This window comes from Thamnophis elegans, chromosome 10, assembly GCF_009769535.1.
Source record: "Thamnophis elegans isolate rThaEle1 chromosome 10, rThaEle1.pri, whole genome shotgun sequence".
Taxonomy (NCBI): domain Eukaryota; kingdom Metazoa; phylum Chordata; class Lepidosauria; order Squamata; family Colubridae; genus Thamnophis; species Thamnophis elegans.
Genome location: NC_045550.1, coordinates 28,374,959 through 28,402,938, shown reverse-complemented (window position 1 = coordinate 28,402,938; position 27,980 = coordinate 28,374,959). Strand labels below are relative to the sequence as shown.

Below are 27,980 nucleotides of genomic sequence, written 5' to 3'. Positions count from 1 at the left end.
GTTTAAATATATATTATTTATTTATTTATCAGCATAAATATAACAAATGTAACAAAAAGGCAACAGTAAAAAAATATTGGGTTTCTGTCTGAATGGTCTCTTGTGACGAGCCAAAGACAGAGAGTGGAAGTGTGACCTTCCTCCCATATTTGGGCATACCAGGGGTTGTGACTTTAAATATATACCTCTCACCCTGGCTGGCTGATAAGGAGTCGAGCTCTGTAGCTCAATGGTTAACACATCTGCCTAAGAGGCAATAGAGCACAGGTTCGATTCCCAACATGGGTATGGCTAGCTGATGAGAGCTAAATAGCTTGAAATAGATCTATACTAGTCTCCCTTTATTTATTTATCAGCATAAATATAACAAATGTAACAAAAAGGCAACAGTAAAAAAATATTGGGTTTCTGTCTGAATGGTCTCTTGTGACGAGCCAAAGACAGAGTGGAAGTGTGACCTTCCTCCCATATTTGGGCATACCAGGGGTTGTGACTTTATATATATATATATATATATATATATATATATATATATATATATATATATATATATATATATATATATATATATATATATATATAATGGTATATATATGTGTGTGTGTGTGTGTGTGTGTGTAGTATTTGTGCTGATAAATAAATAAAGGGAGACTAGTATAGATCTATTTCAAGCAATTTAGCTCTCATCAGCTAGCCATATTTATCAACAAAAATACTACACAAATGTAACAAAAGGCAACAGTAAAATATTGGGCTTTCTGTCTGGATGGTCTCTTGTGACGAGCCGATGGACAGAGAATGGAAGCAGTTAGCTTCATCCCATAATTGGGGCATACCAGGGGTTGTGACTTTAAATATACATACATACATACATACATATACATATACATATACATATACATATACATATACACATACACATACACATACACATACACATACACATACACATACACATACACATACACACATACATACATACATACATACATATATATATATATATATATATATATAATTAGTGAATCATCTTAAGTGAATTTGTTTACTTCTAAATTACTACAAATACCTGATTGGCAACATGAAATAGATTTAGCAATATCAAAGAAATAAATGTGGTATATTATTCTACATTAGGTGAAGGGCACTGCTGCAGGCTATGAAGTGATACATCTTTCCTGTCTAGTCAGCAGATGATATTTCAGGACAACATGATGGACTTGGATAATGTTTTGCTTAAGACTTGAGAGCTAGTTGCAGCAAACAGGGCAACATTTTGGGCCTTATATGAAATAAAGTATAAAAAATTTTCTTTCTTTTCCATTTACTAAATATATTCTTCTGATTGCCTCCCTACATCAAACAATTCCTCCTGTGTTATCCAGTTATAGATCAGAGATCTGCTAAAGCTTATTCTATTATATAAATACAATAAATATGTCAGTATGAGACTAACATTTTTCTTAAAGTCAAAATGTATAGAGCCTAACTTCAGCACAAAAAAGTTCATATCTGAATTCTGCCTTGTTTTTATTTCATTATTCTTTGGCTCATTGGTAAAAGCAGCATAACGCTATTTATAGAAAACTGTGCAAAAAGTCCCTGAGAAACACCTTAGTTTTTATTAGGAAGGAAGGAAGGAAGGAAGGAAGGAAGGAAGGAAGGAAGGAAGGAAGGAAGGAAGGAGGGAGGGAGGGAGGGAGGGAGGGAGGGAGGGAAGGAAGGAAGGAAGGAAGGAAAGAAGGAAGGAAGGAAGGAAGGTAGGTCTTGATCCTTGGGATCAACTCCAGAGGGTGCATTTTTCAACAGGAAGTCTTCAAGGAAAAAACCAGAAGTTTATTATTCACCTGAAGTTTGCATAATAGTAGTTCCTCAAGTGATCTTATAGCAGTCTGACACATGCTACAAGAGTCACAGCCTCTGTAACTAAGGTTCTAAGCCATTAAAATTTTTTAAAATCAGGAATAACACTGAATGCTTTGCTCTCTCTACTCTATGAAACTGAACACTATTTCACATTACCAGGTAATGTAATAAAACTTTAATTAAACTCTCAAACTCCAACTCATGTGGAAACCTTTTAATATATACAAAGGTCCTCTTGTTTGGACTGCTCTCTTGTAAGCATGGAGATCAGAACCTTACCATTTGGAAAGGACAGGGATGCTTGCTCTTCAAAATATTGAGTTGCGGGATTGCTAGGGATACTGGAAATTAGTTCAATCTTCTGTGCAGAAGAGAAATATGTTATTACAATATCTCTGACAGATAGTCATCCAACATATTCCTCCAAGGAGATGTTCCCATCCTCCAAGGCAGGTTGTTTTATTGTAGGATCTGAAAAGATTTACTATCCTATGATGACCTGTAGCAGGGAACTAGGCTCACAAATATTAAGCATGGATGAGATCGGGCAGACAGAAATAGATATAGGAGAAAGAGAGAGAAGGACAAAATAGCGATGAATTAGAAGATGCTGCAAACATAAAGAAATATGTAAGACCATGGGCAGCTGCGGAGGGCATGGTAGGGGCAAATGATGACATGTGCATGATGATATCATTATTTCATCATTTGCTTCAGATGTGAGGCAAGTACAAAACTGCAGCTTTTGCATGATGTGCATGTTTTGTCATGTTGACATCATTACAATGTGTTATGAGCATTCCTGTGTAAGGTGGAAAAGTATGGGTGAGAAACAGGAGAAAGAGCTGGCAATGTTACCCGCTTCTTTAGGTTTCTGCACGATAGCGTCACTGTGTCTCTTAAAAGCAAGTCTAGACATGTTCATTTCAAAAGCATTCTAGTAAACATGAAGATACAGAGTTGGCTGAGCTCCAAGGGAAAACAGATTATTTTAAATGCTCTGTGTGAATTTCATTTATAATATACACTGTAATTAATAGGATATTTATTTATATGGCCATCCATCTTCATTGTCACAACTTTGCTATGTTCAACAACAATAATTCTCCCCCTCAAAAAAAAAAAGTAAAAGCAGAACATGGTGCCTCAACCAAAGCTTTTCAATGTATTAATATATATAGTCCCTGAACCACTGTTTCCCCCTGCTTGGGGGGAAGAGCTAGTTTTTTTCCAGCATTCCAGAAGGCCGATGCCCAACCAGGAGGTGTTCAACCCCATTTTAGCTATTGCATATTAATATATGGATAGTCTTCAAGGATAGCTCTATATGAAGAATGTGGTAATAGTCCAACTGGGAAGTGACCAAGCATGAGTGATCATAAGCTAGGCCTTCTGGTCCAGAATATTGTCAACTAATTTTGTGCAGATGGATACAACTGTTAACATTTCACTTTGTTTTAGACACCTTTTTAGTTGTGCATTTCTTTATGCATTACTTCGGATTATTTAACTATGTGAACATTAATGGGTGTGGACTGAAGTTATTCATAGAGTTGTCAGAACAGTAAGTTCTCGGTATGCCTTTATCCCAACCTGTTAACTCTGTAATGTAGCAATATTTACATATGTGTACATTCATACCTACCAAATTTAAAGTGAATAATATTTTAATAACAGGAATACATGATTACTCAAAGTAAGATGCTGACTTACAGGATTGTTGAATTCAGGGTGGTTATTCCAAGCTCAGTGAAAATACACAATTAAACTATAAATTTAAGAGATTTTCATTTTTGCTCTTCTGTTAACCATCACATTTGTCATTACCATTGCCTTACACGCAATTTCAAAAATTACTTTTACTCCATAAATGCAGTCTTCTCTCTCAGGCATTAAAATGCTGCCTAACAAAGGATCAACTTTTATTCCTTTCACATATGCGCACAGATTGCGCGCTTGCGCGCTCGTGCACGCACACACACACACAAACACACACACACACACACAAGCAAACTGCAGACTCTTTTGAAAAAGTAGAATGCTCATTTTGGTATTTCATAAATGATGTCAGAGCCTGCCAGGTGATTTAAGAACGGGGGGGGGGTCTAAGCAAACAAAAGAGCCGCAATAGGGGGAAACTTTTTTGGGGGGGTATCTTTTTTATTTTTTTATTTTTTATTAACAAACATGTAAAATACACACACACAAAACCTAGACGTACACCACATTTACACAATACAATACGAACAGGAACTTCCTGTTCTTTCTAATAGCAATTATCAATTGATACCGCTCACCTTATATTATTTCCCCTTCTATTGTATTTCATTTGGATTTCACCATTCTTAACCCTCTTATTTTACTCATAACTATTATTTTTTGAGTTTTGTTATATTCCTTCATTGATTCTTGTTTCTTTCCTCCATCCACCTATACCATTTATTCAATATCGGGTAGAATTCTGATTCTTCTTGTCCCTGGATTTCTTTAGTTAGTTTGTCAGCACAATCCATAACCTTTCTTATTATTTCATCTTCGTTTGGAATTAATTTGTTTTTCCATTTCTGGGCAAAGGCAATCCTTGCCACCATAATTATATGTAGTATTAAATACTGGATTTCTTTTTTGTATTTCACAGACATTATTCCCAATAAAAAACCTTCAGCTTTCCTTTCTATTTTAACCCCTGTTATTGCCTCCAGCCAATTTTTGATCCTTTTTCAAAATCTTTTAGCCTCCTCACAGGTCCACCATAAATGGTAATATGTTCCATGTATTGATTCGCATTTCCAACATTTTGGGGAGGTATTTGTTAAGGTTTTAGCTAACCTTGTTGGTGCCAGGTGCCATCTGTAAAACATTTTGTACTGGTTTTCCTTGTATGCAACTGATAGTGTCATTTTTAAGTTTGTTCCCCCAAAATTTTCCCATTTGCCTAATTCAATATTATAGCCAAAGTTCTGCGCCCATTTTATCATTTGTTCTTTCACAATTTCCTCTTCCATTTTCCACTTCAGGAGGAATTTATATATTCTCCCTATCATCTTTCTATCTGGGCTTTGAATAATTTTATACAATTCGTGTGGTTCTGTTTCGATGTCATATAATTTAGTATCTTTATTGTATTTAGTTTTGATTTGGAGGTACGTTAGCCAGTCAACTTTCATGTTCTGATTTGCCAATTCTTCAATTGTTTTTAAATTTCCCTGTCTAGCAATTAAGTCTCTGTATCTTAGCATTTTTTTCAAATCTATAAAATCTGGGTGAATCGTCCTTTCTGTCGGTGATAGCCAATTCGGGATTTTCACATAGTGGATTTTTTTTTATTTTGAGCCATTTTTGCAATAACGCTCTTCTGATTAAATGATTTTGAAAGTATTTGTGCGTTTTATTCTTATCATCCCATAGGAATGGGGGTTATCTTTTTAAAAGACCTGACAGATCAATACTTCTCAATCTCTTCAACTTTAACATATGTGGACTGCAATTATACACAACTTAAAATGCTGAGATTGAGAAACCCTATTCTAGATGGAGAGCTGCCTTCATCATCAATCAAAAACCATCACACAACCATTTCATCTTTTCTGTTATAACAAATATCCTACGGCAGTGGTTCCCAAACTTGGCAACTTTAAGACTTGTGGACTTCAACTCCCAGAATTCTCCAGCCAACAGAGTCTTAAAGTTGCCAAGTTTGGGAACCACTGTCCTACGGTAAGAGAAAAATGGAACGAAACAGAGTAAATATTGAAAAGATGAAAAACTCGATTAAAACATGGAAATCTCAGACCTTGAACTGGCTTCTTTTCCCTGATACAGACTGAATTTCTAGACTTGTATCCTTCCTAGCTGTCTGAGATTCCATTCTCACTTCTCCACAATAGAGACAGAACATTTTCACTTACCTAGTTTTGCTGTTTAAGCCGTTTCCTCTTTCAGCTCAAATCTTCTACCAACAGCTTTTCACCTACAGTTGCAAATTCTGTTCACTCGTTATTTAAAGAGCTTACAGTGAAGTTCTGAGGCCTGGACTGGGAAAATCCTTTTGGAGAACAGCAGTGACCTTCAGTCAGAGCACCTGTCATCAGACTTATGTGTTTGGAACAAGGTTTTACCAAGACACTGTTTACTTTGTCTCCAGAGTCACAGCAAGCCTGATTTAAAGCAACAGGTTTCTTTTATTCATTTGAATGCAAACACAATGCCAAGTGTTATTTGCGCTGTTTAAGAGTTTAGTCATCAGGCTTTGTCAAGCCATTGAAATAATGTCTGGGTGAGAACCTAAAGCCACTGTATTGACATGTGAAGACTGCAAAGAAGGAAGGTATACTATTTATTTTTTATTTATTCATCATATTTTGAAATCATTCATCAACCTTTTTGATGTTGGGTGCCAAAAATGTGAGCGAGTGCAATAGCGTGTGTGCATGCCAGCACCCATAATGGAACCCCCCCACATGCCCATGCGCACACAACCCCCCCCACACACAGTCCCCTCCATGTGCGCTGCATTGCACGCTCCAAGCTGAGCTTGGTATTTCCTCTGGGGGTCTGTGGAAGGCCGTTTTCACCCTCCCCAGGTTTCAGGAAAGCCTGCAGAGTCTGGGGAGGGTGAAAAACGGGCCCAATGGGCCTACAGGAAGTTCGGAAACAATCCGTTTCTGGCTTCTGGGGGGCTTCTGGGGGGCCGGGGGAGGCCTTTCACCCATTGTGCCCGTTTTTCACCCTCCCCAGGCTCCAGAGGCTTTCCTGAAGCCTGGGGAGAGTGAAAACGGCCTCCTCCAGCCCTACAGAAGGCTGAAAATCAGCTTGCCAGAGTACACATGCACACTGGAGCTGATGGCTCGCGTGCCAGCAGGTATGGCTCCGCGTGCCACCTGTGACATCATGGCTATAAATGATGAAGGCAAAGTGGAGATATAGCTATTAAACATAATGATATTTGACTGCTTTTCCAATACAGGTAGACCTTGCTTAGCAACTGTCTCACATAGTGATCATTTGCAGTTATGACAACGATGAAAAAGTAGCTTTGACACCAATCCTTGCATTTCTTACCTTTTCAGGTTGGTAAAGCAAAGGAAAGCTGAAGTAAGACCATAAAACCATCGTGGTTAACTAAATATATCTATTACTGGGCAAGAGTTGAATGATAAATTCACTCAAAATCATAAGATGGGGAATGTTTGACGGAGAGGCTGGATTGCTGGGGCGCCTTTTCTAATGTATCGAAAATATGTCCACTGCAATGACATGTTGGAAGAAAACTAGATGTATAGTTGATTCAGGGGAAAAAAACATACTCTTTTATGAAAGCACAGACTTTTAAAAGAGAAATCTAATCATAGGAATTTACACCAAGATAGGCTGTGTTATAAATCAAAATACCTTTTTTAAAGTTATTGCCCCATTATCAGCCTATTTCAAAAATTACCAATGCTTTATATTCGTAACCCACTCACCAGTTTTATTTATTTTTTATTTTAAAAAAATCGGGAACTACTGATGCCTCTTTCATAACAAATGACACTACAAGTGGAATACAATATTACAAATGAGTGCTCCATTGTTCGATATGCTGTCATTACATTCTTGTTCGGATTATTTCTGAATCCTTTTATTAGTGCACCCACACATCTAATTTGCATTTTATAACTAAAAGAGAATCACTGCAATTTGAGATCAGCAAAGTAACAAATACAAATTAATGGATGTTAAAGAGCTTGATTTTGTCCTCACATGTTGGATGGCATATTATTCCATTTCCAAATGGCTCATTCTTAGTTTATCTCAATAAAGCCAGTGAGGAATCAAGTCTATAGAAGGAAGCTTTTCATTAGCTTAAAAAGAATTTATAATTACAGCATTTGGCAATTTGCTTTTTTACTGAAAAGGTAACAGGTTGGATGGAGGAAAAGAGATTAACATATGTTGTCCATAATCTACCAAGGGAAATCAGAAAATTCCTATGAACTCTTGTGGTTTATTATCTTTTGTCTCTAAGGGATTATATACAGCAAATGCCATTAATGCGGTCTTTGATGCATGCAGTTCTCTTGTAGGATCTCTTGTCACGTGGGCATAAAGCAGTGGTGGCTTTCCATTTTTTTTACAACCTCTTCTGTAGGTGTGGCCTGCTTTAGCAATAGCAATAGCAGTTAGACTTATATACCGCTTCATAGGGCTTTCAGCCCTCTCTAAGCAGTTTACAGAGTCAGCATATCGCCCCCACAGTCTGGGTCCTCATTTCACTCACCTCAGAAGGATGGAAGGCTGAGTCAACCTTGAGCCAGTGAGATTAGAACCGCTGAACTACAGATAACAGTCAGCTGAAGTGGCCTGAGGTACTGCACCCTAACCACTGCGCCACCTCGGCTCTATGTGGGAGTGGCTAGCTGGCCATGTGACTGGGTGGGAATGGCTTGCCAGCCATGTGACCGGGTGGGACTGGCTTGCCGGCCATGTGACTGGGTGGGAGTGACCAACTTGTAAAATGTGGTGAAACTCACAACAAATGCTTTGCTTAGCAACCAAAATGTTGGCTCAGAAACTCTGGCATTTGAAGCACGCAAGTCTTAAAGCTGTCAAGTTACAAGACCCTTGCACCCCTAACCCTTTAGAAAAAAAAACCCAAGGATGTTCAAACTTGACAGCTTTAAGACTTGTGGACTTTAACTCCCAGAATTCCTCCTCCAGTCATGTTGGCTCAGGAACTCTGGCATTGAAGTGTGCAAGTCTTAAAGCTGTCAAGTTACAAGACCCTTGCACCCCTAACCCTTTAGAAAAAAACCCAGGGGTGTTCAAACTTGACAACTTTAAGACTTGTGGACTTCAACTCCCAGAATTCCTCCTCTCGCTCTTCATCTTGATGATGTGTGGATGGCCAGGGAGAGGGAAGCTGGAACCGGTTCTAAACGGCACTGTAGATTTGTGGAACCTCTTCTATAGAAGAACTGGCAGGAACCCACCCTGGCATACAGATAGTCCTCAGCCTATGACAACAATTGTTTCTAAAATTTCCATTGTTAAGTAAGACAGTTGTTAAGTGAATTTTACTCCCTTTTATGACTTCTCTTGCCACAGTTGTTAAGTGATTCGCTGAAGTTAAGTTAGTAATATGGCTGTGGTCAGGGACGTGTAGTCAGGGGAGGCAGGGAAGGCAGAGCCTCACACTGTCATCATGAAAAGAAAAAAAATGTAAAAGGAAAAAGGCTGAGCTAGTTGCTGCCAGAGTCACCGTGGATGACTTTGCTTAGTGCTTAACTGTTTAAAAAAGCCTCTAAAAAGTGCCCTCTGCAGGAGGAGGCGGGAGAACGAGGTGCCTCATCTAGTCTGACTTTATGATCACTCGAGCAGAGCTAAGCAAGGGTTAAAAGCCGAAAAATTCCTGACGTAATGAGGCACGTCGTTCTCCTGCCTCCTGTAGAAGGCATTTTTTAAAGAGGCTTTTTTATACAGTTAAGCAGAGTCACCCACACGGTGACTCTGGCAGCAACTAGCTCAGCCTGATCTCAGCTCTTGCCTTTTTCCTTTTACATTTTCTTTTCTTTTCATGATGGCAGGCAAGAGCAGAGTTGAAATCCTCTCTGAAACAGCTGGAAAAGGTACGTGTGTGGGTCGGAGGGAGGGGGAGGAATTCAAACTTCATCCTCAAGTGCAGATCCCTCCCCAAGTGTAGTTTGATTGCATGCAGAACTACGTTGCCTTTACACACATACACAAACACACACACGGATAAAAGTATATAAGCCCAGCTTCACTGATTACAAGTTTGAAAAGGCAACGTGGCTCCACCTGCAATCAAAGGCTAGGATGGGAAGGCAGCAGGGGAATGGGGGGTATGGCAGAGGAGCTGCTTTCAAGCTATTGGAAAATATATCCAATCCAACTTCTGTGTTTGTGTTTGTTTGAGATTGAGTGAGTGAGAGAGGGATCCAACTTCTCTGTGTGCGTGTGTCTGTTTGAGAGAGGGGGGAGGGAGGGAGGGAGAGAGGGAGGAAGGAGGGGGAGGGAGAAGAAAAAGAATGAAGGAAAACTTTTTCGCAAATGAGAAAAACAAATGCTGTCACTTTAAATCGGAACTGAGCATGCCTGGCTGTGGAATTCTGGGAGGTGAAGTCCACAAGTCTAAAAAAATTTGAAACCCCTGTGTCAGTGCCTCACCAGCCATAAACCTCACCGCATGTCACTGGTTATGGTACATATGGCTTTCCCATTGACTGCTTGTCAGAAGGTTACAGGACACTGCAACAACTGTCATAAATACCTGCCAGTTGCCAAGGGTCCAAATTTTGATCATGTGACCACAGGGATGCTGCAACGGCCATAGGTGTACAGGTATCCCCTGACAATTGAGCCTAAAGATTTCTGTTGCTAAGCGAGACAGTTGCTAAGTTAGCTTTGTCTCATTAGATTACCTTTCTTGCCACAGTTGTTAAGCGAATCACATCTGTTGTCAAGTTAGCAGCACAGTTCTTAGGTCAGTGTTTCTCAACCTTGATGTCTTGAAGTCTTGTGGACTTCAACTCCCAGAATTCCCCAGCCAGCATAGCTGGATTCTGGAAGTTGAAGTCCAAAGGACTTCAAGTCACCAAGGTTGAGAAACACTGTCTTAGGTTGAATCTGGCTTCTCCATTGACTTTGCTTGTCAGAAAGTCACAAAAAGTGATCACTGGACCACTTGTATGAACCTGCCATCAGAGATAATGTATGAACCTGCCATCAGAGATAATTTTAAAATGTCAAATTGGGATACCAATGTGATGAGATATTTTTCCATTTAGTCCACAAACATTTATGTTAAGCATATTTATGTTAAATGAAACTTATACAGATTTTGTGCTTTGGGGTTTCAGTGGGAAGTATCCCTCATTTGGTCATGGTGGCTACAGGATGATTTACACTTGCACTTGTGGATTCATATATAGATAGTCCTCAACTTAAAATAATTCATTTAGTTACTGCTTGAAATTACAAGGGCACTGAAAAAGTGAATTTATGACCAGTTCTCACACTTACAACCATTGCAGAGTCCTAGGTAGTCCTAGACTTACAACAGTGACCTTTTGAAGATACAAGGGAACTGAAAAAGTGAACTTATGACTAGTTCTCACACTTACAACCATTGCAGCGTCCCCATGGTGACATGAAATGCTGACACTTGGCAACAAATTCATACAGTTTTTATGACGGTTGCAGTGTCCAGGTTTCTTTATCTTCTATTACCTTCTACATGTAGACCTCATTTAACAACCACAATTGGGGCCAGCAGCTTGGTAGTTAAGTGAAGGGGTCACTGAGTGAAACCATGGCTGTGTTTATTGCAGTTTTCTTTTGCTTTACAGACCTGCAAAGATTGTGAATGCAAGGATTTGTCACAAAGCTACTTTTTCATTACTGTCAACAACTACAAATGGATGCTAAATGAGGCAGTAGGAACAGAAGAATTATCTGTATTAACTTTGATGTGAGGTTAGAACATTGTTATTACTATCATTATGAACAACATTAGGGACTACTCATTGTTAATGACAATAAGATTTTATGCTACGGTAAGGCTACAATTTAAGCTAATTATGTCAGTAAAAGAAAGTAATGAAAATGTTTAGAGACAGGTAAAGATGACCACAATCAATTAAGCAAGTGTTATGCAAAGATACAAGACAATACTTTTAAAAGATAATTGGAATAGTTAATATTTATCAACCATTTTCATTGTCTGATTCAAAACATCCATCACAGATGCATTTTAGAGCTCTTAATCTCAGTATGATTTAGAAGTCTCAGTATGATTTACAATGCCTGGCCTGTTTTTAGAGTTACTTAATCCCAATGGAATTTTTCCTTGTACATAATGAATAAAGATGTAGTATTTAACTCAGATTTGTTCAGATTAGTTCTCATAAAAAATGCATCAGCCCATTGTACAAAAGATCAAGAGTAGGACGGTATATCTGCTTCAAAGGAAATGAGATAACTAGTGGCTATTTTCAATCTTTTCAGTCAGTTACATAAAATGAGTTCAGGTAAACAATGTGAAGAATGTGCTTAATGTGTTAATATCTTTTACCTGCATCAGAATATTGTCTTATGTCAGGAAGAGCTTTGGCCCAGAGCTTTGCATATGATGGCCAGGGCACTTTTAAATGTGGTGTCCAAGTTTTATCTTATAGGTAGAAATTATACCCTGGCATTACAGTGATGTGCAATGAGCTTTATGGCTGGTGAGGTAGCATTTTTTTTAGACTTGTGGACTTCAACTCTAGGCAAATTCTACCCCATTTAAATACCCACAAGATTTAACTTAGCCTCAACTCTCAAAATTCCTCAGCCAGCATCACTATGTGTAAACCAGTGATGTGCGGTGAGGTTTATGGCTGGTGAGGCACTGACACAGGGGTTTCAAATTTTTTTAGACTTGTGGACTTCAACTCCCAGAATTCCACAGCCAGGCATGCTCAGTTTCGATTTAAAGCGACAGCATTTGTTTTTCTTCTTTGCTAAGTAAGTTTCCTTCTTGCTTTTTCTTTTTCTTCTCCCTTCCCCTCCTTCCTCCCTCTCTCAAACACACACACACACACACACACACACACACACACACACACACACACAAAGTTGCACCAGGATTCAGAAAATTTAGGTTTTCCTCCTCAGCCCATGTTAGCAATACCACTAGCAGCATTTTGGCTGGCAGGTGTAAGTAGAAGTGGAAATTCATTCTACTGAAAACATTGTTTTTGCTTGGATATTAAAATTTCAGAAGACCCAAAGGCATAGTATTAGAGTGTTACATAGTGCATAAACTAAAGAACTGTCTCAATATGCTCCCTCCCCCTCTCAAACACACACACACACATACACACACACACACGTACAAAGTTGCACCAAGAGGATGAAGTTTGAATTCCTCCCCCTCCCTCTGATCCACATGTACCTTTTCCAGCTGTTTCAGAGAGGATTTCAACTCTGCTCTTGCCTGCCATCATGAAAAGAAAAAAAATGTAAAAGGAAAAAGGCGAGAGCTGAGGTCAGGGTGAGCTAGTTGCTGCCAGAGTCACCGTGGATTTTGTATATTGGGGGCGGATGGAAGATGCAGGAGCCAGGATTCAAGAAGTCAAGCAGTTTATTGAATACATAGAACAGATGACAGCGATTCAAACCCACAGGAACCACGCCAAGGTATTTATAGGGAATTTGTAACTGTTAGAACCAATCAGGAGCCGAGTACTGTCCAGCAACTGCTGACGCAGTACCTCGGCCAATCAGGGGGTGTTAGCTGGCTAGCAACAGGCTATGCTGCGTCCCAGCCAATCAGGGCGCAGCATAGGCTGTTGTTGGCCCTTTAGAATAATTGTGGAGTATTCTACAGTGGATGACTCTGCTTAACTGTTTAAGGAGGCAGGAGAATGACGTGCCTCATCTACGTCAGGAATTTTTCGGCTTTTAACCCTTGCTTAACTCTGCTCGAGTGATCATAAAAAATCAGACTAGATGAGGCTCATCGTTCTCCTGCCGCCTCCTGTAGAGGGTGCTTTTTTAGAGGCTTTTTTAAACAGTTAAGCACTAAGCAGAGTCATCCACGGTGACTCTGGCAGCAACTAGCTCAGCCTGACCTCAGCTCTTGCCTTTTTCCTTTTACATTTTTTTTCTTTTCATGATGACAGTGGTGAGGCTCTGCCTCCCCTGCCTCCCCTGAGTGCACGTCCCGGCCTGGCAAAGTAGAGCCTTTTGAATGACAAAATGGTCTCAATGTCCTGTAGTTATTGCTCAATTTTCTTTGCAGCCATGCTGATATAAGGAAATGTAGCAAAGTTCATCAATGCTTTTAAAACAGTTTTAAAACTTCTGTCTTATCTCAGTGTACTCATTTCAGTACTTTGGGTTTGTCACTGGTCTCCGTCCCCTCATATCATATGAAACCTGGAATAATTTGTCTTTGGATAATTGGCTGCCTTCCTTCCCTACATCCCCACATTCCAACTGCCTTTCTCTCAAGGTTCTGAAATGTTAAATCCTGGGGCATTTCTGCCACCGTGCAGAAAAGCCAAAATGTTCTGTGTAGGAGGGAAACTTTAATCCAAGTGGAAGAGACTCATTATTGTGTTGAATCTAGGCTGATCTCCTCATGCATCAGAATAATAGGGGAAGAAAGATGAGAAGAACATTTCTCAGCAAGAAACCTTACACATACATTTTAGTGGCAGATAGAAAGCCAAAGACTGGATCCTCTCTTAAGCCTGTCTCTACTATTGTGCTTCTGGGGGGGGGGCTATAGATTAAAAATTCCCAACTCTCTTTCTTTACAGTACTGTATTATCCAGCATGTCCTTGGGGACCTTAACTAAAATGGTCTTTTTGGTTATGGAGTTTCTCTGCTGCTTATTGATTTGGACAGGACCTTTTACGCCTAGATCCATTTCGGTCCTACTTGAATAGTCCTGGCGTTTGGAAGACATAGAGAAGGGGCGATAAACACAGGATAAACTGTGCCTGGATATCTAGGACTCAAGGAGGAAAAGTGGAAGAAAGAGAAAATTAAGTGGAATAGGATTACAAAAGTTCCTTTGGATAGGGAAAAAGTAATGGGAAGGACAGAGAATCCGCTCCCTGGTTTAACAATGCAGGGAAATGAGATTGTCAGGACGTACTGTATATACATACACAGACAACTGCACATGGAAACGAAAATACAAAGAGAAACATTTAGCAGGTAGGTTGGCCTAGATCAGTGTTTCTCAACCTAGGCAACTTTAAGTCCATAGGACTTAGTCGCTAAGGTCGAGAAACACTGGCCTAGATGATGACCAAATCTAAGAAGGAGAAATCTGAGAAGTGTTGACTAAAACACAGGTTAAAAGAATGTGTGGGTAAGATGGTGAACAATTGAGAGGTTTATAGTGTGAATTGGCTGGCACAGAAGAGAACGGAGAGAGTGCTTGCAAAAAAAGGTTTCTGTTAGAACAGTGGTTCCCAAACTTGGCAACTTTAAGACTTGTGGACTTCAACTCCCAGAATTCTCCAGCCAGCTCTGCTGGGAGTTGAAGTCCACAAGTCTTAAAGTTGCCAAGTTTGGGAACCACTGTGTTAGAATAGACAATAGGAGATTATAATAATAGTCCAGGTTACAATTCACATCTCTGCTTTATTTTCCCCCCAGAATTTACCTTTATCTTTGTGCTCTTTTGGATGTTTGTTTACACCAGGAATGTCAAACTCAAGGCCCACAGGCCACATCTGCTTGTGGGGTGTTTAGATCTGGTCCACAGAACCGCCCTGGAAACAGTGAAGAACCGGCCCATGGTGTCTCTGTCAATGAAAACGGAGCTTGGAGGGCAGCACATGGCCCTCCTGAGCTGCGCTTTCACTGGCAGAGGGTTGCAAAAGAGCTGTCCCAACCCCAGGAGCCCGTTTCTACTGGCAGAGTGCTCTGGCCACCACAGTCATCCCCAACACAAGTGATGTTAAGCTGGCCACACCCACTCAGAAGTTTTGATGCTCCTCTGGTAAAAAGTAAAGGAATTGTTTCAGCATTGATTTTCAGAATGTCTCGTCTTGAGATTTCTGCGATGACAATATTAAGTTTGTGCTAGTTCACAGTTGTGACATTTCTCCATGTACCAAAGACTTTGCAGCATCATTTTTAGCACTTTGCCTTTGATCAACAGTTAGACATCATCACAGTTTTTAATCCAACCACTACATAAGAAAAAGTTGAATTCATACTTCTGGTTTTCTTCAGCAGTTCATTACTGTAGATATCTTCTATCTTGAGAAGTTCACCTTCTAGTATTACACTGACATTGTCTCAATTGAGTGTTGCCATTTCCATTCATATCAACAGATCATACACAACAAATCAGACTAAATATGGTACTGGAGAAGAAAACCAAGAAATAGATTTATAATAAATAAAATCCCAGTAGACCACAAATAGCTTCTTATCCCTCAAACAAAGCCACTCTCATCATACTGCAAATGTTAAAAGTCCAGAATTACTTTACCACTAATAAACTAAGCTGGGTGAGATTGCTACATTAATTTTGGTAGTTTTCCATATATGGGCAAAGATCAGAATGCCCTCTGGTGGTCAACTCGTTATTGCCAAGACCTGCCCATACCTTAAACTCCCAAGGGCTGTTTAAAGACTAGCAAAGTCTTTTCTTATTGAATAATGTTGAGATTAATTTCTATGAATCTTATATTAAAAAGTACAGGTAGTCCACCACTTACAACAGTTTATTTAATGACCATTCAAAGTTACAACGGCACTGAAAAAGTGATTTATGATTGCTTTTTTTTTCATATTTATGATTAATAAAGGATAATATTTGTAGCTCAGGGATGATATGAGGGGTCCCTGGTGCTCTCTAACGTTGCTTGTTTTCTTGCAGATGTTTCATTATCCTAATTAGGTAACCTCATCAGTGCTAGTTATGCTGGCTATACTTATGATCGTGGCAGCATTCCCATGCTCAGGTGATCAAAATTCAGATGCTTGGCAACTGACTCATATTGTTGATGTTTGCAGTGCCCCAGGGTCATGGGATCACCTTTTGAGAACTTCTGACAAGCAAAGTCAATGGGGAAGCCAGATTCACTTAACAATCATGTTAGTAATTTTAAAACTGCAGTGGTTCACTTAATAAAGGTGGCAAGAAAAGTTGTAATATGGGGCAAAATTCACTTAACAACTGTGCTACTTAAAGTTCAACCAAGATTCACTTAACAACCGTGTTACTAACTTAAGAACTGTGGTGCCTTACTTAACAACAGTGGCAAGAAAGGTCATAAAATGAGGCAAAATTAACTTAACAATGTTTTGCTTAGCAACAATTATGCTTCAATTGTGGTCGTAAGTTGAGGACTACCTGTATATTATTTTTTGGAAGTAACTTAATACAATACAATAGCAGAGTTGGAAGGGACCTTGGAGGTCTTCTAGTCCAACCCCACTTGTTATTAGGCAGCCAGTTTGGTATAGTAGCTAAAAGCACTGAGCTAAAAATGAGGATAATTCTGGTCCTGCCTTAGTCACAAAGCCAGATGGTTGACTTTGGACTAGTCACTCATTTTTAGCTCTAGGAAGAAGACAAAAACAAACCACTTCTGAATAAAGTCATCAAAAAACCTGAATGGACTTGTCAGTGAAGTCATCAGGATTTAAGACGGACTCAAAGGCAACACACACACACACACACACACACAAACACACACATAGACACACACACACACAGACCCATCAAAAGGAGAGAAAAAAAACCTTACAGACCTGGTCCTTAGTTCCTACATAGGTTTATCAGATCTATGCTGCAAAAAACTAAATAAGCACAAAAAGACAAGAAATAGATACAGAAAGTAAACTTTCCATTGATATTTTAGGGATACAGATAGTCATTGACTTAACAACATTTGTTTAGTGACTGTTTGAAGCAGTGTTGGGTTTCAAAAATTTTTAGAATCTCTTCTGTAGGCGTGGTCTGTTTTGTGGGAGTGGCTTGCCAGCCATGTGACTGGGAGGGCATGGCCAACTTGTAAAATGTGGTGAAACTCACTTAACAACGCTCTTGCTTAGCAACCAAAATGTTGGCTCAGAAACTCTGGCATTTGAAGCACGCAAGTCTTAAAGCTGTCAAGTTACAAGACCTCAGGGGTGTTCAAACGTGACAGCTTTAAGACTTGTGGACTTCAACTCCCACCCGGTCACATGGCTGGCAAGCCACTCCCACAAAGCAGGCCACACCTACAGAAGAGGTTCTAAAAAAATTTGAAACCCACCACTGTTCTATAGGTATAATAAAATTTTACTTATCCCTGAACTGAATCTGATTTAAATACCTTTCTTTACTGCTGGGAATTGCATTAGGCCTTCAAGGTGCATAGTATCTAGGGTTACCAGGCATCCAGCAAAAGTAGGAGATGTCTTCCTTTTTCTCCTCATGTCCCTTGTCCAGTAAGCACAGTCTTAAAATATTGCCAATGTTTCTGAGTTCCTGAGCAGCCTTTTTCTCAGTCCAGCAGTTTCTTAATAAGTGCTAATGCAAGTTAATAAGCATTACTGTGGCAGCACAGTGGTTAGAATGCAGTATTGCAGGCTAATTCTGCTAACTGCCAGCAGTTTGATTCTTACTGGCTCAAATTTAACACAGACTTCAATCCTTTTCAGGGTTGGTAAAATGAAGACCTAGGTTGCTGGGAACAATATGTTAACTCTGTAAACCGCTTAGAGAGGGCTGTGAAGTACTAAGTAAACTCTAAGTTCTATTGCTATTGCTCTGCCACCTTAATTAAGTTTATATGCTTCTTGAAACTGACAAGACCTTAATCAGTTACATGTTGAAAGCTAGCCAGTCCTGTCACTGAAAAACTAGTCTTTCTTATACTGGAAAATTAATTGAATACACATATAGACCCCCTTCCTTCCTTCCTTCCTTCCTTCCTTCCTTCCTTCCTTCCTATAAACAGTTACAATATCAGCCTCTCAGCCTCCCCATTTATCCTTTCCTATTCTTTATGTCCTCCTTTGCCTGTTCAGATATCTGGTAACCCTAATTTTACCTGAATGTTACTTGATATGTATTTCTTTGTTTGTTCTGGTTCTAGAATTTGACTTGGATTGACTTCAATAATCAACTCTACTGATTATTGTACCATGATATGTGGCACTGATTGACTGCTGTTATATAGAAATTTTATGAAACAGAAACAAACTATTTACAATATTATTTAAAAGCAGAATTGGCCATGACACTTGTATCTGTGTCTATTCTCAAGGTTTCTTACTGTTACTTATTTGTAATAAGTTGCACTCTTATATACATTTTGCAGAATTATTTTACACAAATAAAAAGAGCACTTAAGTATCTTCTTTGCTCCTAATTCTAAAACTAAATATATCCAAAACAAATTATTTATAGAAGCAAAGATTCATTTGTTTCTATCTGAATGTATTGTATGTAGGAGTCTCTATGTAGGAGTGCTTGTCCTGAGTTGGAGGATTCAAAACTCATAGTAAGGTTTATGAAACAGACATACGCAGATATAAGCTGTGGACCCAGGAATACCAATTACCTGTGTGTCTGACATAAGCATAATAATCAAAAGGCAAATGGTATAACATGAAATTGTCAGGAAAATTAAACTTTATTTGTATGATAAATTGATAGCAAACAGAAAAAAAATCAGTCCAGATCTAACAAAATCATGAATATAGGTCAAATTGTATTAATCAGTGACCAGGTGTTGTTGTTTTTTACTGTAAATCTTTATGCTACATTTGATGTAAGAATATGCCTGGTAGTTCAGATATTTGGTTGCAGCAGTCAAAATCTAAATGCTTATACGTGGACAAATTCAGTATTAGATTGTTGAAAAGCAAGAAGAATATGAAGAAAACATTAATTGTGACATATTTCTTAATAACCACAATGTTATTCTCTGTGCCCGCCTGCTTCCATTTTTTCAGCAAAAATTATGTAACTCTTTATAAATATCCCTAATCAGTATGAATATATCCAACTGCATATTTCAAAAATAGCAGCCCTAATTTTGTATAGCAGCCCTAATTTTCTGTACATCAATTAGTCTATTCTTATCTTCCATTCTCTGCTATGCATATGATTGCTCCAGTCAGCTTAATAAATTCCCTGCAACTGTATTTTCCTAAGATTAAAGGAAGAAACACAGTAAGAGGCAGGATAATAGCAAACACAGAAATATTAACAATTTGGCATAAAATTAAACCTGAAGCAAAAAAAGAAACCCTCAAGAATTCCTATCATTTTCACCAATTTTTGCTTTGGGAAAAACATATTATTGGGAAGTATACATTATCATGGTTATATTAAAATTCTGTTTTTTTCCATTTTCCCCTAATTTATTTATCACAGGAAATCAAAATATTAGTTTATCTGACCATAGTTATTATTGTTTTCTGTAGTTTGCTTTGTTCTTTCTAAACTTGAATCATTGTCAAAAACAATGATGGTGGGAGAATCTTTATTATTGACAGATGATTAACTGTATCTATGAAATGTGCATAAAAGGTGGTGTAATCATTCATGGGATGCTAAGAGAACAGGCATTGTTGGGAGAAATGTATCATATTGTTCAATACTGGTTTATCTGAAATAAAACAAATCTATCTGAAAATCTTTGAACTGTGAACGGAAATGGAAACTCTTAAAATAGTGCTCTTCCTGTATTTTGAATGTATGACTTTATACCCTTTATGTGAAGTCCTCCATGCAAAGTGATGGGTCAGAGGATTTCCCTCAGTTTCTATGGCATCAACAAGAATACCATCTAGGCAAGCAAATTGGGGGAAGAATAAAAAAACAAAATTCAAATGCTGTAAGATCATGGTCAATTTATAAGAAAAATAGCACAATATTTTAAGAGCAGTTGTGTGATTAATTATCTTTATTCATGTATATATGTGGCTCCTTATATAGCCCAAATGGTGTCATTTACAAAAAGAAGCTATTAATAGCTTTGAGTTGAATAAGGGCAATGAAAACTGAATATTTTATTTATTTCAGAAATTTATATGGCCACCCATCTCATGCAATAGGAATAAATGGGAATAAAATTTAATTATTATCTCTAGCTATAGAGAGCATTTATACATCATACAAAGCAGGTTTCTTTTAACAATGGTTTGTTAAGAATCAAGAAACTATAGCAATAGGAGATATACTATAATAAGTCATGGTTTACAAACCAGCATGTCTGGGTTCATGTATCACACTGAATGACAGAGTGACTTTGATGTGTAAACACTGCATATATGTGTATGTGTATGTGTATGTGTATGTGTATGTGTATGTGTATGTGTATGTGTATGTGTATGTGTATGTGTATATGTATATGTATATGTATATGTATGCATAAAATTTGTCCTTCACATAATGTTTGCACTAATATTTTTTCTTTTCAGATTTACATTTTCACTTGCTTACTTCAACCATGGAATTGCCAGCAGAGAGAGGCCTCATTATTATTCCGCTGGTCAAGGAATTCCAATGGCTGGATCTAAGAGAAGGGCTTTCTCTGCTGTTGCCCCACCATTTGCAACATCTTACTCTCAGAAGAGAGGCAACCTGGGTAAAGACCTGACTTTGCCAATTAACATGTAGGAAATGGATTCAAGAGTAAGATGCAACCCTGGGGATGACTGGTGGCTTGAAGGTCCTTTTGCCTTTTCACTTTTACCTTCTAACTTTTAATTTTGTTCTTAACTCTGTGTGCTTTTATTCACATATTTAAATTGTTTTATTATATTGTTATAATCCATCCAGAGTCACCTGGGTGAGATGGGTGATGTAGATATATAATAAATAAATACATAGTAAATGGGTTTATCTAAAATGTATGATGGAAAGGATTGCTCCACAGAGACATGATCTCCTATATATGACTTTGTATGAATTTCTTGAAATGATGGGATAGTCCCATCTGCTTTCCATTTGCAAGCTTTTGCAAAAAATAGCTACCTTTTGTAGTTCCAGCAAGGTACAATGAAATTGTCAGTAGAAGTCTAGGAAGAAAGTATCTGATGTTATATTTTTTTAATTATTTGATATAGTTGTGTATTGTCTTCTAAAGTAAGGGGATCAGTTCTTAGAAAATTGGCAGGTTTGGCAACACATGGTTTCTTAAGAAATCTTTCCTAATTTGCATCATTGCATCTATTTCTCTTGAAATGCAACTTCTCAGTATTACAGCAGAAAAAGTCCATATATATTAGGGGAATAATTTGAAGTCTACTTTATTTGCAGGTACCCCACTGAACATATGCTAGTTAATATAACCTCATATCCATTCTACAATGGGATAAAGTCACAAGGGCCACTGGAAAGTTGTTTAATTATAGGAGGTGTTTTGTTTGAAATATTGCATGTATTTTACTGATTGCATGATAATATAAACACCTGCCATAAGCCATCTATAAAACAAGAAGTTATTAGACTATAAGAAAGTTAATATGAAAATGACATGGAACTGAATCATTTAGTATAAGTGGCTATGTAAAGTGTCATGAAAGTGTCACAATGTCTTATGTTGAAATCGTATTTGCCGGCTTTGCCAGTAGCAATGCTACTTTCCGGACAGCATAAAACGCAACAAAATTCCAACTCAGAAGGCTGAACATTTATATCTTTGACATTAGTTTGCAAAATTCCTTTATGTGATTATGGACATGATCATCCTACGGCAGAAAATTGTAGATCTTAAATATTAATATGTCTGTTTGTTTCAAGTCTATTATTTAGCTCTTTATATATTCTCACTCCATGGAACTTTGTCTCACTGACCTATGCTGCTACCTGATGCAGCTTCATAGTACTGAATTTATAGCAACAGCAACCACAAGACCTCTTAAAGTGACATATCTTTTCTTATTCTCAAGATACAGAATAATAATGGTTCCTTGTTGTTGTGCCTGAACAGATGTTTAGAAAACATTTTATGGAATATACAGTCTTTACATATAGAGTGGTGATGCAAAACACAAGCATTCAATGTTTTTAAAATTAATTTTAGTCCATGTTTTGCAAACCCTGCTTGAAACACTTGGGACAGTGCCTTTAGTATAGTTGCTATCCACTGTAGACAGGAAACCACAGATTTTACAGTTATGCAAATATTATTGACCTGTCAGCTTTCTTACCAAATATAGCACAAGCTCCCCCCCACCCCTGGCACACACAATGTACACTTTGGAACTCATTTGTAAAGAATCTCACCGAAATCTTGTTCTTAGTTTGTAGCACTGAAGGTCTGGGAACAAATGCAAGAGAATTAATGAGGTTTGGATTTGGATTTGGATTTATTACATTTATATGCTGCCCTTTTCCCCGAAGGGGACTCAGGGCGGCTCACAATTCAATCAGGGAAGTGGGTACAGACAGGGGAATAAAAAGACGAGACATAATAATACAAAATTTAAAAACACACAACAACCATACCATTCAAGAAGGGGGGCAAAAACTCTTTAGCCCCAGGCCTGTCGGAACAGCCAGGTTTTAAGGGCTTTGCGGAAGGCCTGGAGGGTGGTGAGGGTTCGAATCCCCATGGGGAGCTCGTTCCAGAGGGTCGGAGCAGCCACAGAGAAGGCTCTCCTCCGGGTAGTCCCCAGTTGGCATTGGCCGGCGGATGGAATTCGGAGGAGGCCTAATCTGTGGGATCTGATCGATCTATTGGAGGTAATTGGCAGCAGGCGGTCTCTCAAGTACCCAGGTCCAATACCATGAAGGGCTTTATAAGTGACGACTAGCGCCTTGAAGCGTATCCGAAGACCAATAGGCAGCCAGTGCAGCTCGCAGAGGATAGGTGTTACGTGGGTGAACCGAGGTGCACCCATGATCGCTCGTGCGGCTGCATTCTGGACAAGCTGAAGTCTCCGAATGCTCTTCAAGGGCTGCCCCATGTAGAGCACATTGCAGTAGTCCAGTCTAGAGGTCACAAGGGCACGAGTGACTGTTGTGAGGGCCTCCCGGTTCAGGTAGGGATGCAACTGGTGCACCAGGCGAACCTGGGCAAATGCCCCCCTGGTCACAGCCGACAAGTGGTGTTCAAAAGTCAGCTGTGGGTCCAGGAGGACTCCCAAATTGCGAACCCTGTCTGAGGGGCATACTGTTTGACCCCCCAGCCTGAGAGATGGAAAACTTGGCCAATTAGTGGGAGGGAAACACACCAGCCACTGGGTCTTATCCGGATTGAGTGCAAGCTTGTAATCCCCCATCCAGACCCTAACAGCCTCAAGGCACTGGCACATCATGTCAACCGCTTCACTGAGTTGGCACGGGGCGGACAGATACAACTGTGTATTGTCCGCATACTGATGGTATTTTATCCCGTGCCGTCGAATGATCTCACCCAGCGGCTTCATGTAAATATTAAACAGGAAGGGGGACAGGACCAAAACCTGTGGCACCCCATAATTCAGGGGCCTAGGGGTCGATCTCTGCCCTCCGACCAACACCGACTGCGACCTGTCCGAGAGGTAAGAGGAGAACCACTGTAGGACAGTGCCTCCCACCCCCACCTCCCGCAGTCGTCGCAGAAGGATACCATGGTTGATGGTATCGAAGGCCGCTGAGAGGTCAAGGAGCACTAGGACGGAGGCATGACCTCCATCCCTGGCTCTCCAGAGATCATCGGTCAGCGCGACCAAAGCGGTTTCCGTGCTGTAGCCAGGTTCAGCCTTTGATCTCAGCCTTTAGATAAACATCAACCAAAGTTCATGTTACCAACTCAATCTGTGCTTGAACCTCATCCAAAATCTATGATGCACCTGATCACTCAAAAAATTAAGAAGTCTTCATTTGGATTCTTTATAGTATTTAACTCATTGTGAGAAATGCATTCTTTACTCAAGCCAGGAGACATACAGTAAGTGGTTGGTTGCCCTTTCCATCTTTACTTTGAGCCATATTAACCAAATTGTATTGATAAAAGGGACCCATTAAATGCACAATTTTTGCATAATTTGGAAGTAGATGGGAACACCACTCAATTGTGGCTTCTGAGAATCTTTCCAATTCTTTACCAAGAATGGCCATATGAGTTATTTGTATTTTCTTCTATGTTATATATCTATGAGTTTGTTCCTTCTTTTTGTTATATTCCATCTGTTTGTGCTTGCATGTATTCATTGGAAAGCATGAGGCTGCTCTGCTTTCAGTCACATGACCAGGAAGGAAGAATGAGAACCGGCCTACAATGGAGCAGTCACAACATTTGGAGCCTGTCCCAGGGGAGGCATTGGAGGAATGGTTCAGCCCCCTAGCTCCCTTTGCCTTGGGTAGGGCCCTAGCTTGAACCAGCCCAGTATTAACTCAACCTTTTGTTTGCCAGTTTCTCTCTCCATACCAAATTTGGTTCTATTCTGTTCAGTTTCAGAAAATCATTGTGCAGACAGTCAGAGTCCCAACAGCCCTTTATAGTTTCTTTCCAAAATTCCACTGGGTTGGAAAAACTAATAATTTTGCTGGAGGGCACATTTCCAGCTCAATGGCAACAGGAGGGAAATATCTTTCTAGCTTCCATCATCACACAATGTTCCAAAAATAATCTATAGTAGTTATCTTGGCACCTAAATAAACTGGCCTACTGCTAAATCCCTTTGAGGTAGTTTGTAAAACAAAGGGATGCTGCAATGAACGACCAACTGGAGGAGAAACACTGGTCAACCTGCTATTCTTCACATGTCAGCAAAATCAGAGGCAATGACAAATATAGAGTCCAACCTGCCATGTGAATTGCTGAGGACAAGAACAAAGCTTCCTCTAGATTAGAGAGAAAGGGTTTTACAGGAAATTTTAGACCACATATTTGGAGATATGAATACTACCAGGAACCCAGTAAAAAAAATCATATGCCTTTTTAATCTTATTTTATCCTATGTCTATGGAGATTCTCAGTCATCCAGGTCATAGTTGTCCCAAAGCTGCTTTTTCAAGAAGCAGTTGGACTTTCAGGCTTTTCTTTGAAAACATTTTGCTTCTCATCCAAGAAGCTTCTTCAGCTATTCTTTCTACTCCACTTGAGCTCTTAAGATGGCTAACAATGCTTAAAATGAGAAATACAAAACAAACCAAGTTCAGCAGCATAAGAAAAAATCTGTACAAAAATCAGTTACTAATCAAAGTTCTAGCAAAGGACATGTATGTTTGCTGCAGTGATAAAGGCAAAGGGAGTAGGAACCAGCATAATTATTGAAGGAAGAGATTCATGGATTCTCAACACCAGAGAAAATGCTTCAGTCTAATTGACTTATATCATAGACTACATTCATTCTGTCATAAATACTGGGACGCCTATTTCCTCTTGCATTTCCCAGAAGTGCAGAGTCAGGGTTTTTTTCTTCAGATCATCCAAGTATTGATCCATTATTTAGGATAATCTAACATTAGCAAAGAAGCCAGAATGCCCTAAGATAGTCAAAGATGACATATCCTTTACCAGCAGGTTAAACTCTTCTAGCACAATCAAGAACCACTAGGTACAATTAGCTGCTACTGATATCCCTGGAGACTTACTCACTTTTCTCTCCTCTTGCTCTATGAAAATTCACATTGCAAATCAAATATAATAGATGACAAGCAAGGAAAATAGAAGCAGAAGATATGAAGAAATTAGATATGAAGAAATAAATCATGTTTTATTAATGACAATTTCATTTAGGGGCAATGTGAGTAAGAATAAATGAATCCTTTCAAATTTCTGCAAAGTTAACAGGAAGAACTAAGATGGAATCCCAACTACTTGGTGAAGGCAGTACCGTAGAGTTGCATTGAGAGAGTGAATGGGGAGGTGTGTGTGGTTGGCCCATTTCATTTGGCTTAATTTGTATGAGGAAGTTCTCTGCTCTGTTTCCTTTCTCTCTCAGCACCATTAAACAGGAAGCTGAGTGAGTTGCAAGCAGCTGCTGAGCTCTGTGAACAGACAGCTTTGGGATCTTTTCTTAACTGCTGAGTAGTTAATGTTTCTTCATTTTAAATTTTATTTTTTATGTTGGGTTTTCTCTTTTTTAAATCGAAGGCATGGATCAGTGCTGGTACCATGGAAGCATCACTCGTTCAAAAGCTGAGGACTTACTTTCTAAAGTAGGCAAGGATGGAAGTTTTCTCGTCAGGGCCAGTGAATCTATCTCTTCAGCTTACGCCCTCTGTTTGCTGTAAGTATGGCTGTTGTTTTTTTGCCACAGTTCACCTGCTCTTTTACTGATTTAATTCACAGAGAATTGGAAGCAGGATCTTGTCTTTATATGATGGGTGATGACAGTTAAGAGTATGGAAGGAGCATTAAAAGTACTTGGTCAAATAAATGTTGTTATAGAATAAATTATCTGAAAAAATGCTAACACATTTACCATATATATGGTAAAATAAATGTCTTAATAAACATATTTAAAGGTAAGCAGTAGTAAAAGGGTAATTTTAGAACATTTATAGAGTTATCCATATGATTTCATTTTGTTATTTTGATTTTAGCAAACTGTGGTCAGAATAAGCACTAGATTTAGTACCCAGGAATTGAATTTTCTTAGGAACTGAGGTGTGATTGATGTAATGATACGTACTGTGTAGGCAAAAACCTGATAAGGGATGTTGGCTTTATTTACCTTAGATCAATGAGATATTGCTTTGGGGGGGGGGGTTATGCTGGTGGACTATATACCTGGGAATATAGGAAAACATCTGAAGAAAAACATTCTTTTATTTCCAGACCATTTATTTCCAGTTATATAGAAAGTCAGTTGATATAAATGTTGTAACTCAGCAGTAGAAGGATAGGCAAACTATATTCTTCAAGATTTCCCAGGTGCAGAAGTTCAGCAAAATCTAAGTGGCAAAAGTACCTCCTTCTTGTAGTTGTGCAATTTTTGTTATGCATGATGTGAAGAACAAGGAATAATCAAAAACCAGTTCTAATTCAAAACTATTCATACACAGAGACCCTCACACACAATTTAATGAGAAAACTATGCATAAAATTTGCATTTTTGCCAGTAATGTTTTTTTTCCACTGCACTCTACAGAATAAATTCAATGATTTCTGACTGAAAGATGTTGATCCTCAGTAGGGTAGCCTTTAAAAATAGTTTTCTCAATGAACAACTGATTAATTCTAAATAAAACCTCCAAATTATGAGTGAGATCAACTCACATTTCCACTGGAGTTGGTCATAGTTCTATTATGATGGTTGGTTCAAATATTACACTAAATGATAACAAAATGTTTAAACATTATGTTTTATCAAAACTAAATTTTCCACTCATGCAAATATTTACATTGTAGCTTAGTATCACCAAATTAGTCTTTGTTCATGCAAAGTTTATACAGGCAATCCACTCATAGGTGTCAGTCAGGTTTTTAATCCATTGAGTGAAAGGGACTGTACCAGTGGTGGGATTCAGCCAGTTCGCACTTATTTGGGAGAACCGGTTGTTAACTTTCTAAGCAGTCCGGAGAACTGGTTGCTGGAAGAAATCTCCTTTTGTTCCCCCCCCCCCCCACTTTACAAGGCTAATCCTGTAAGGAAGGCAGGAAGGAAACATTCTGGTGTTGTTTCTAGCCTAATTTTTATTGCCCAGCTTACAGAAACT

The 27,980-nt window shown here is 38.9% G+C and overlaps 2 protein-coding genes across 3 annotated transcripts in view; one reads left to right on the top strand and one right to left on the bottom strand.

The window, feature by feature from the left end:
• Positions 1 to 5,962, bottom strand: part of NGEF (neuronal guanine nucleotide exchange factor) — a 71,171-nt gene extending 65,209 nt beyond the window's left edge. Inside the window, exon 1 of one of the 2 annotated variants that reach the window (XM_032225282.1) lies at positions 5,775 to 5,962. The gene's annotated coding sequence lies outside the window, so the exon portion shown is untranslated. The remainder of the gene's footprint in view (positions 1 to 5,774) is intronic. The other variant, XM_032225283.1, reaches the window with a different exon arrangement.
• Positions 5,963 to 26,261: 20,299 nt separating this feature from the next.
• Positions 26,262 to 27,980, top strand: part of INPP5D (inositol polyphosphate-5-phosphatase D) — an 84,849-nt gene continuing 83,130 nt past the window's right edge. Inside the window, 1 exon segment of the mRNA XM_032225980.1 lies at positions 26,262 to 26,548. Coding sequence (XP_032081871.1) covers positions 26,415 to 26,548 — 134 coding nt within the window. The 5' untranslated portion in view covers positions 26,262 to 26,414.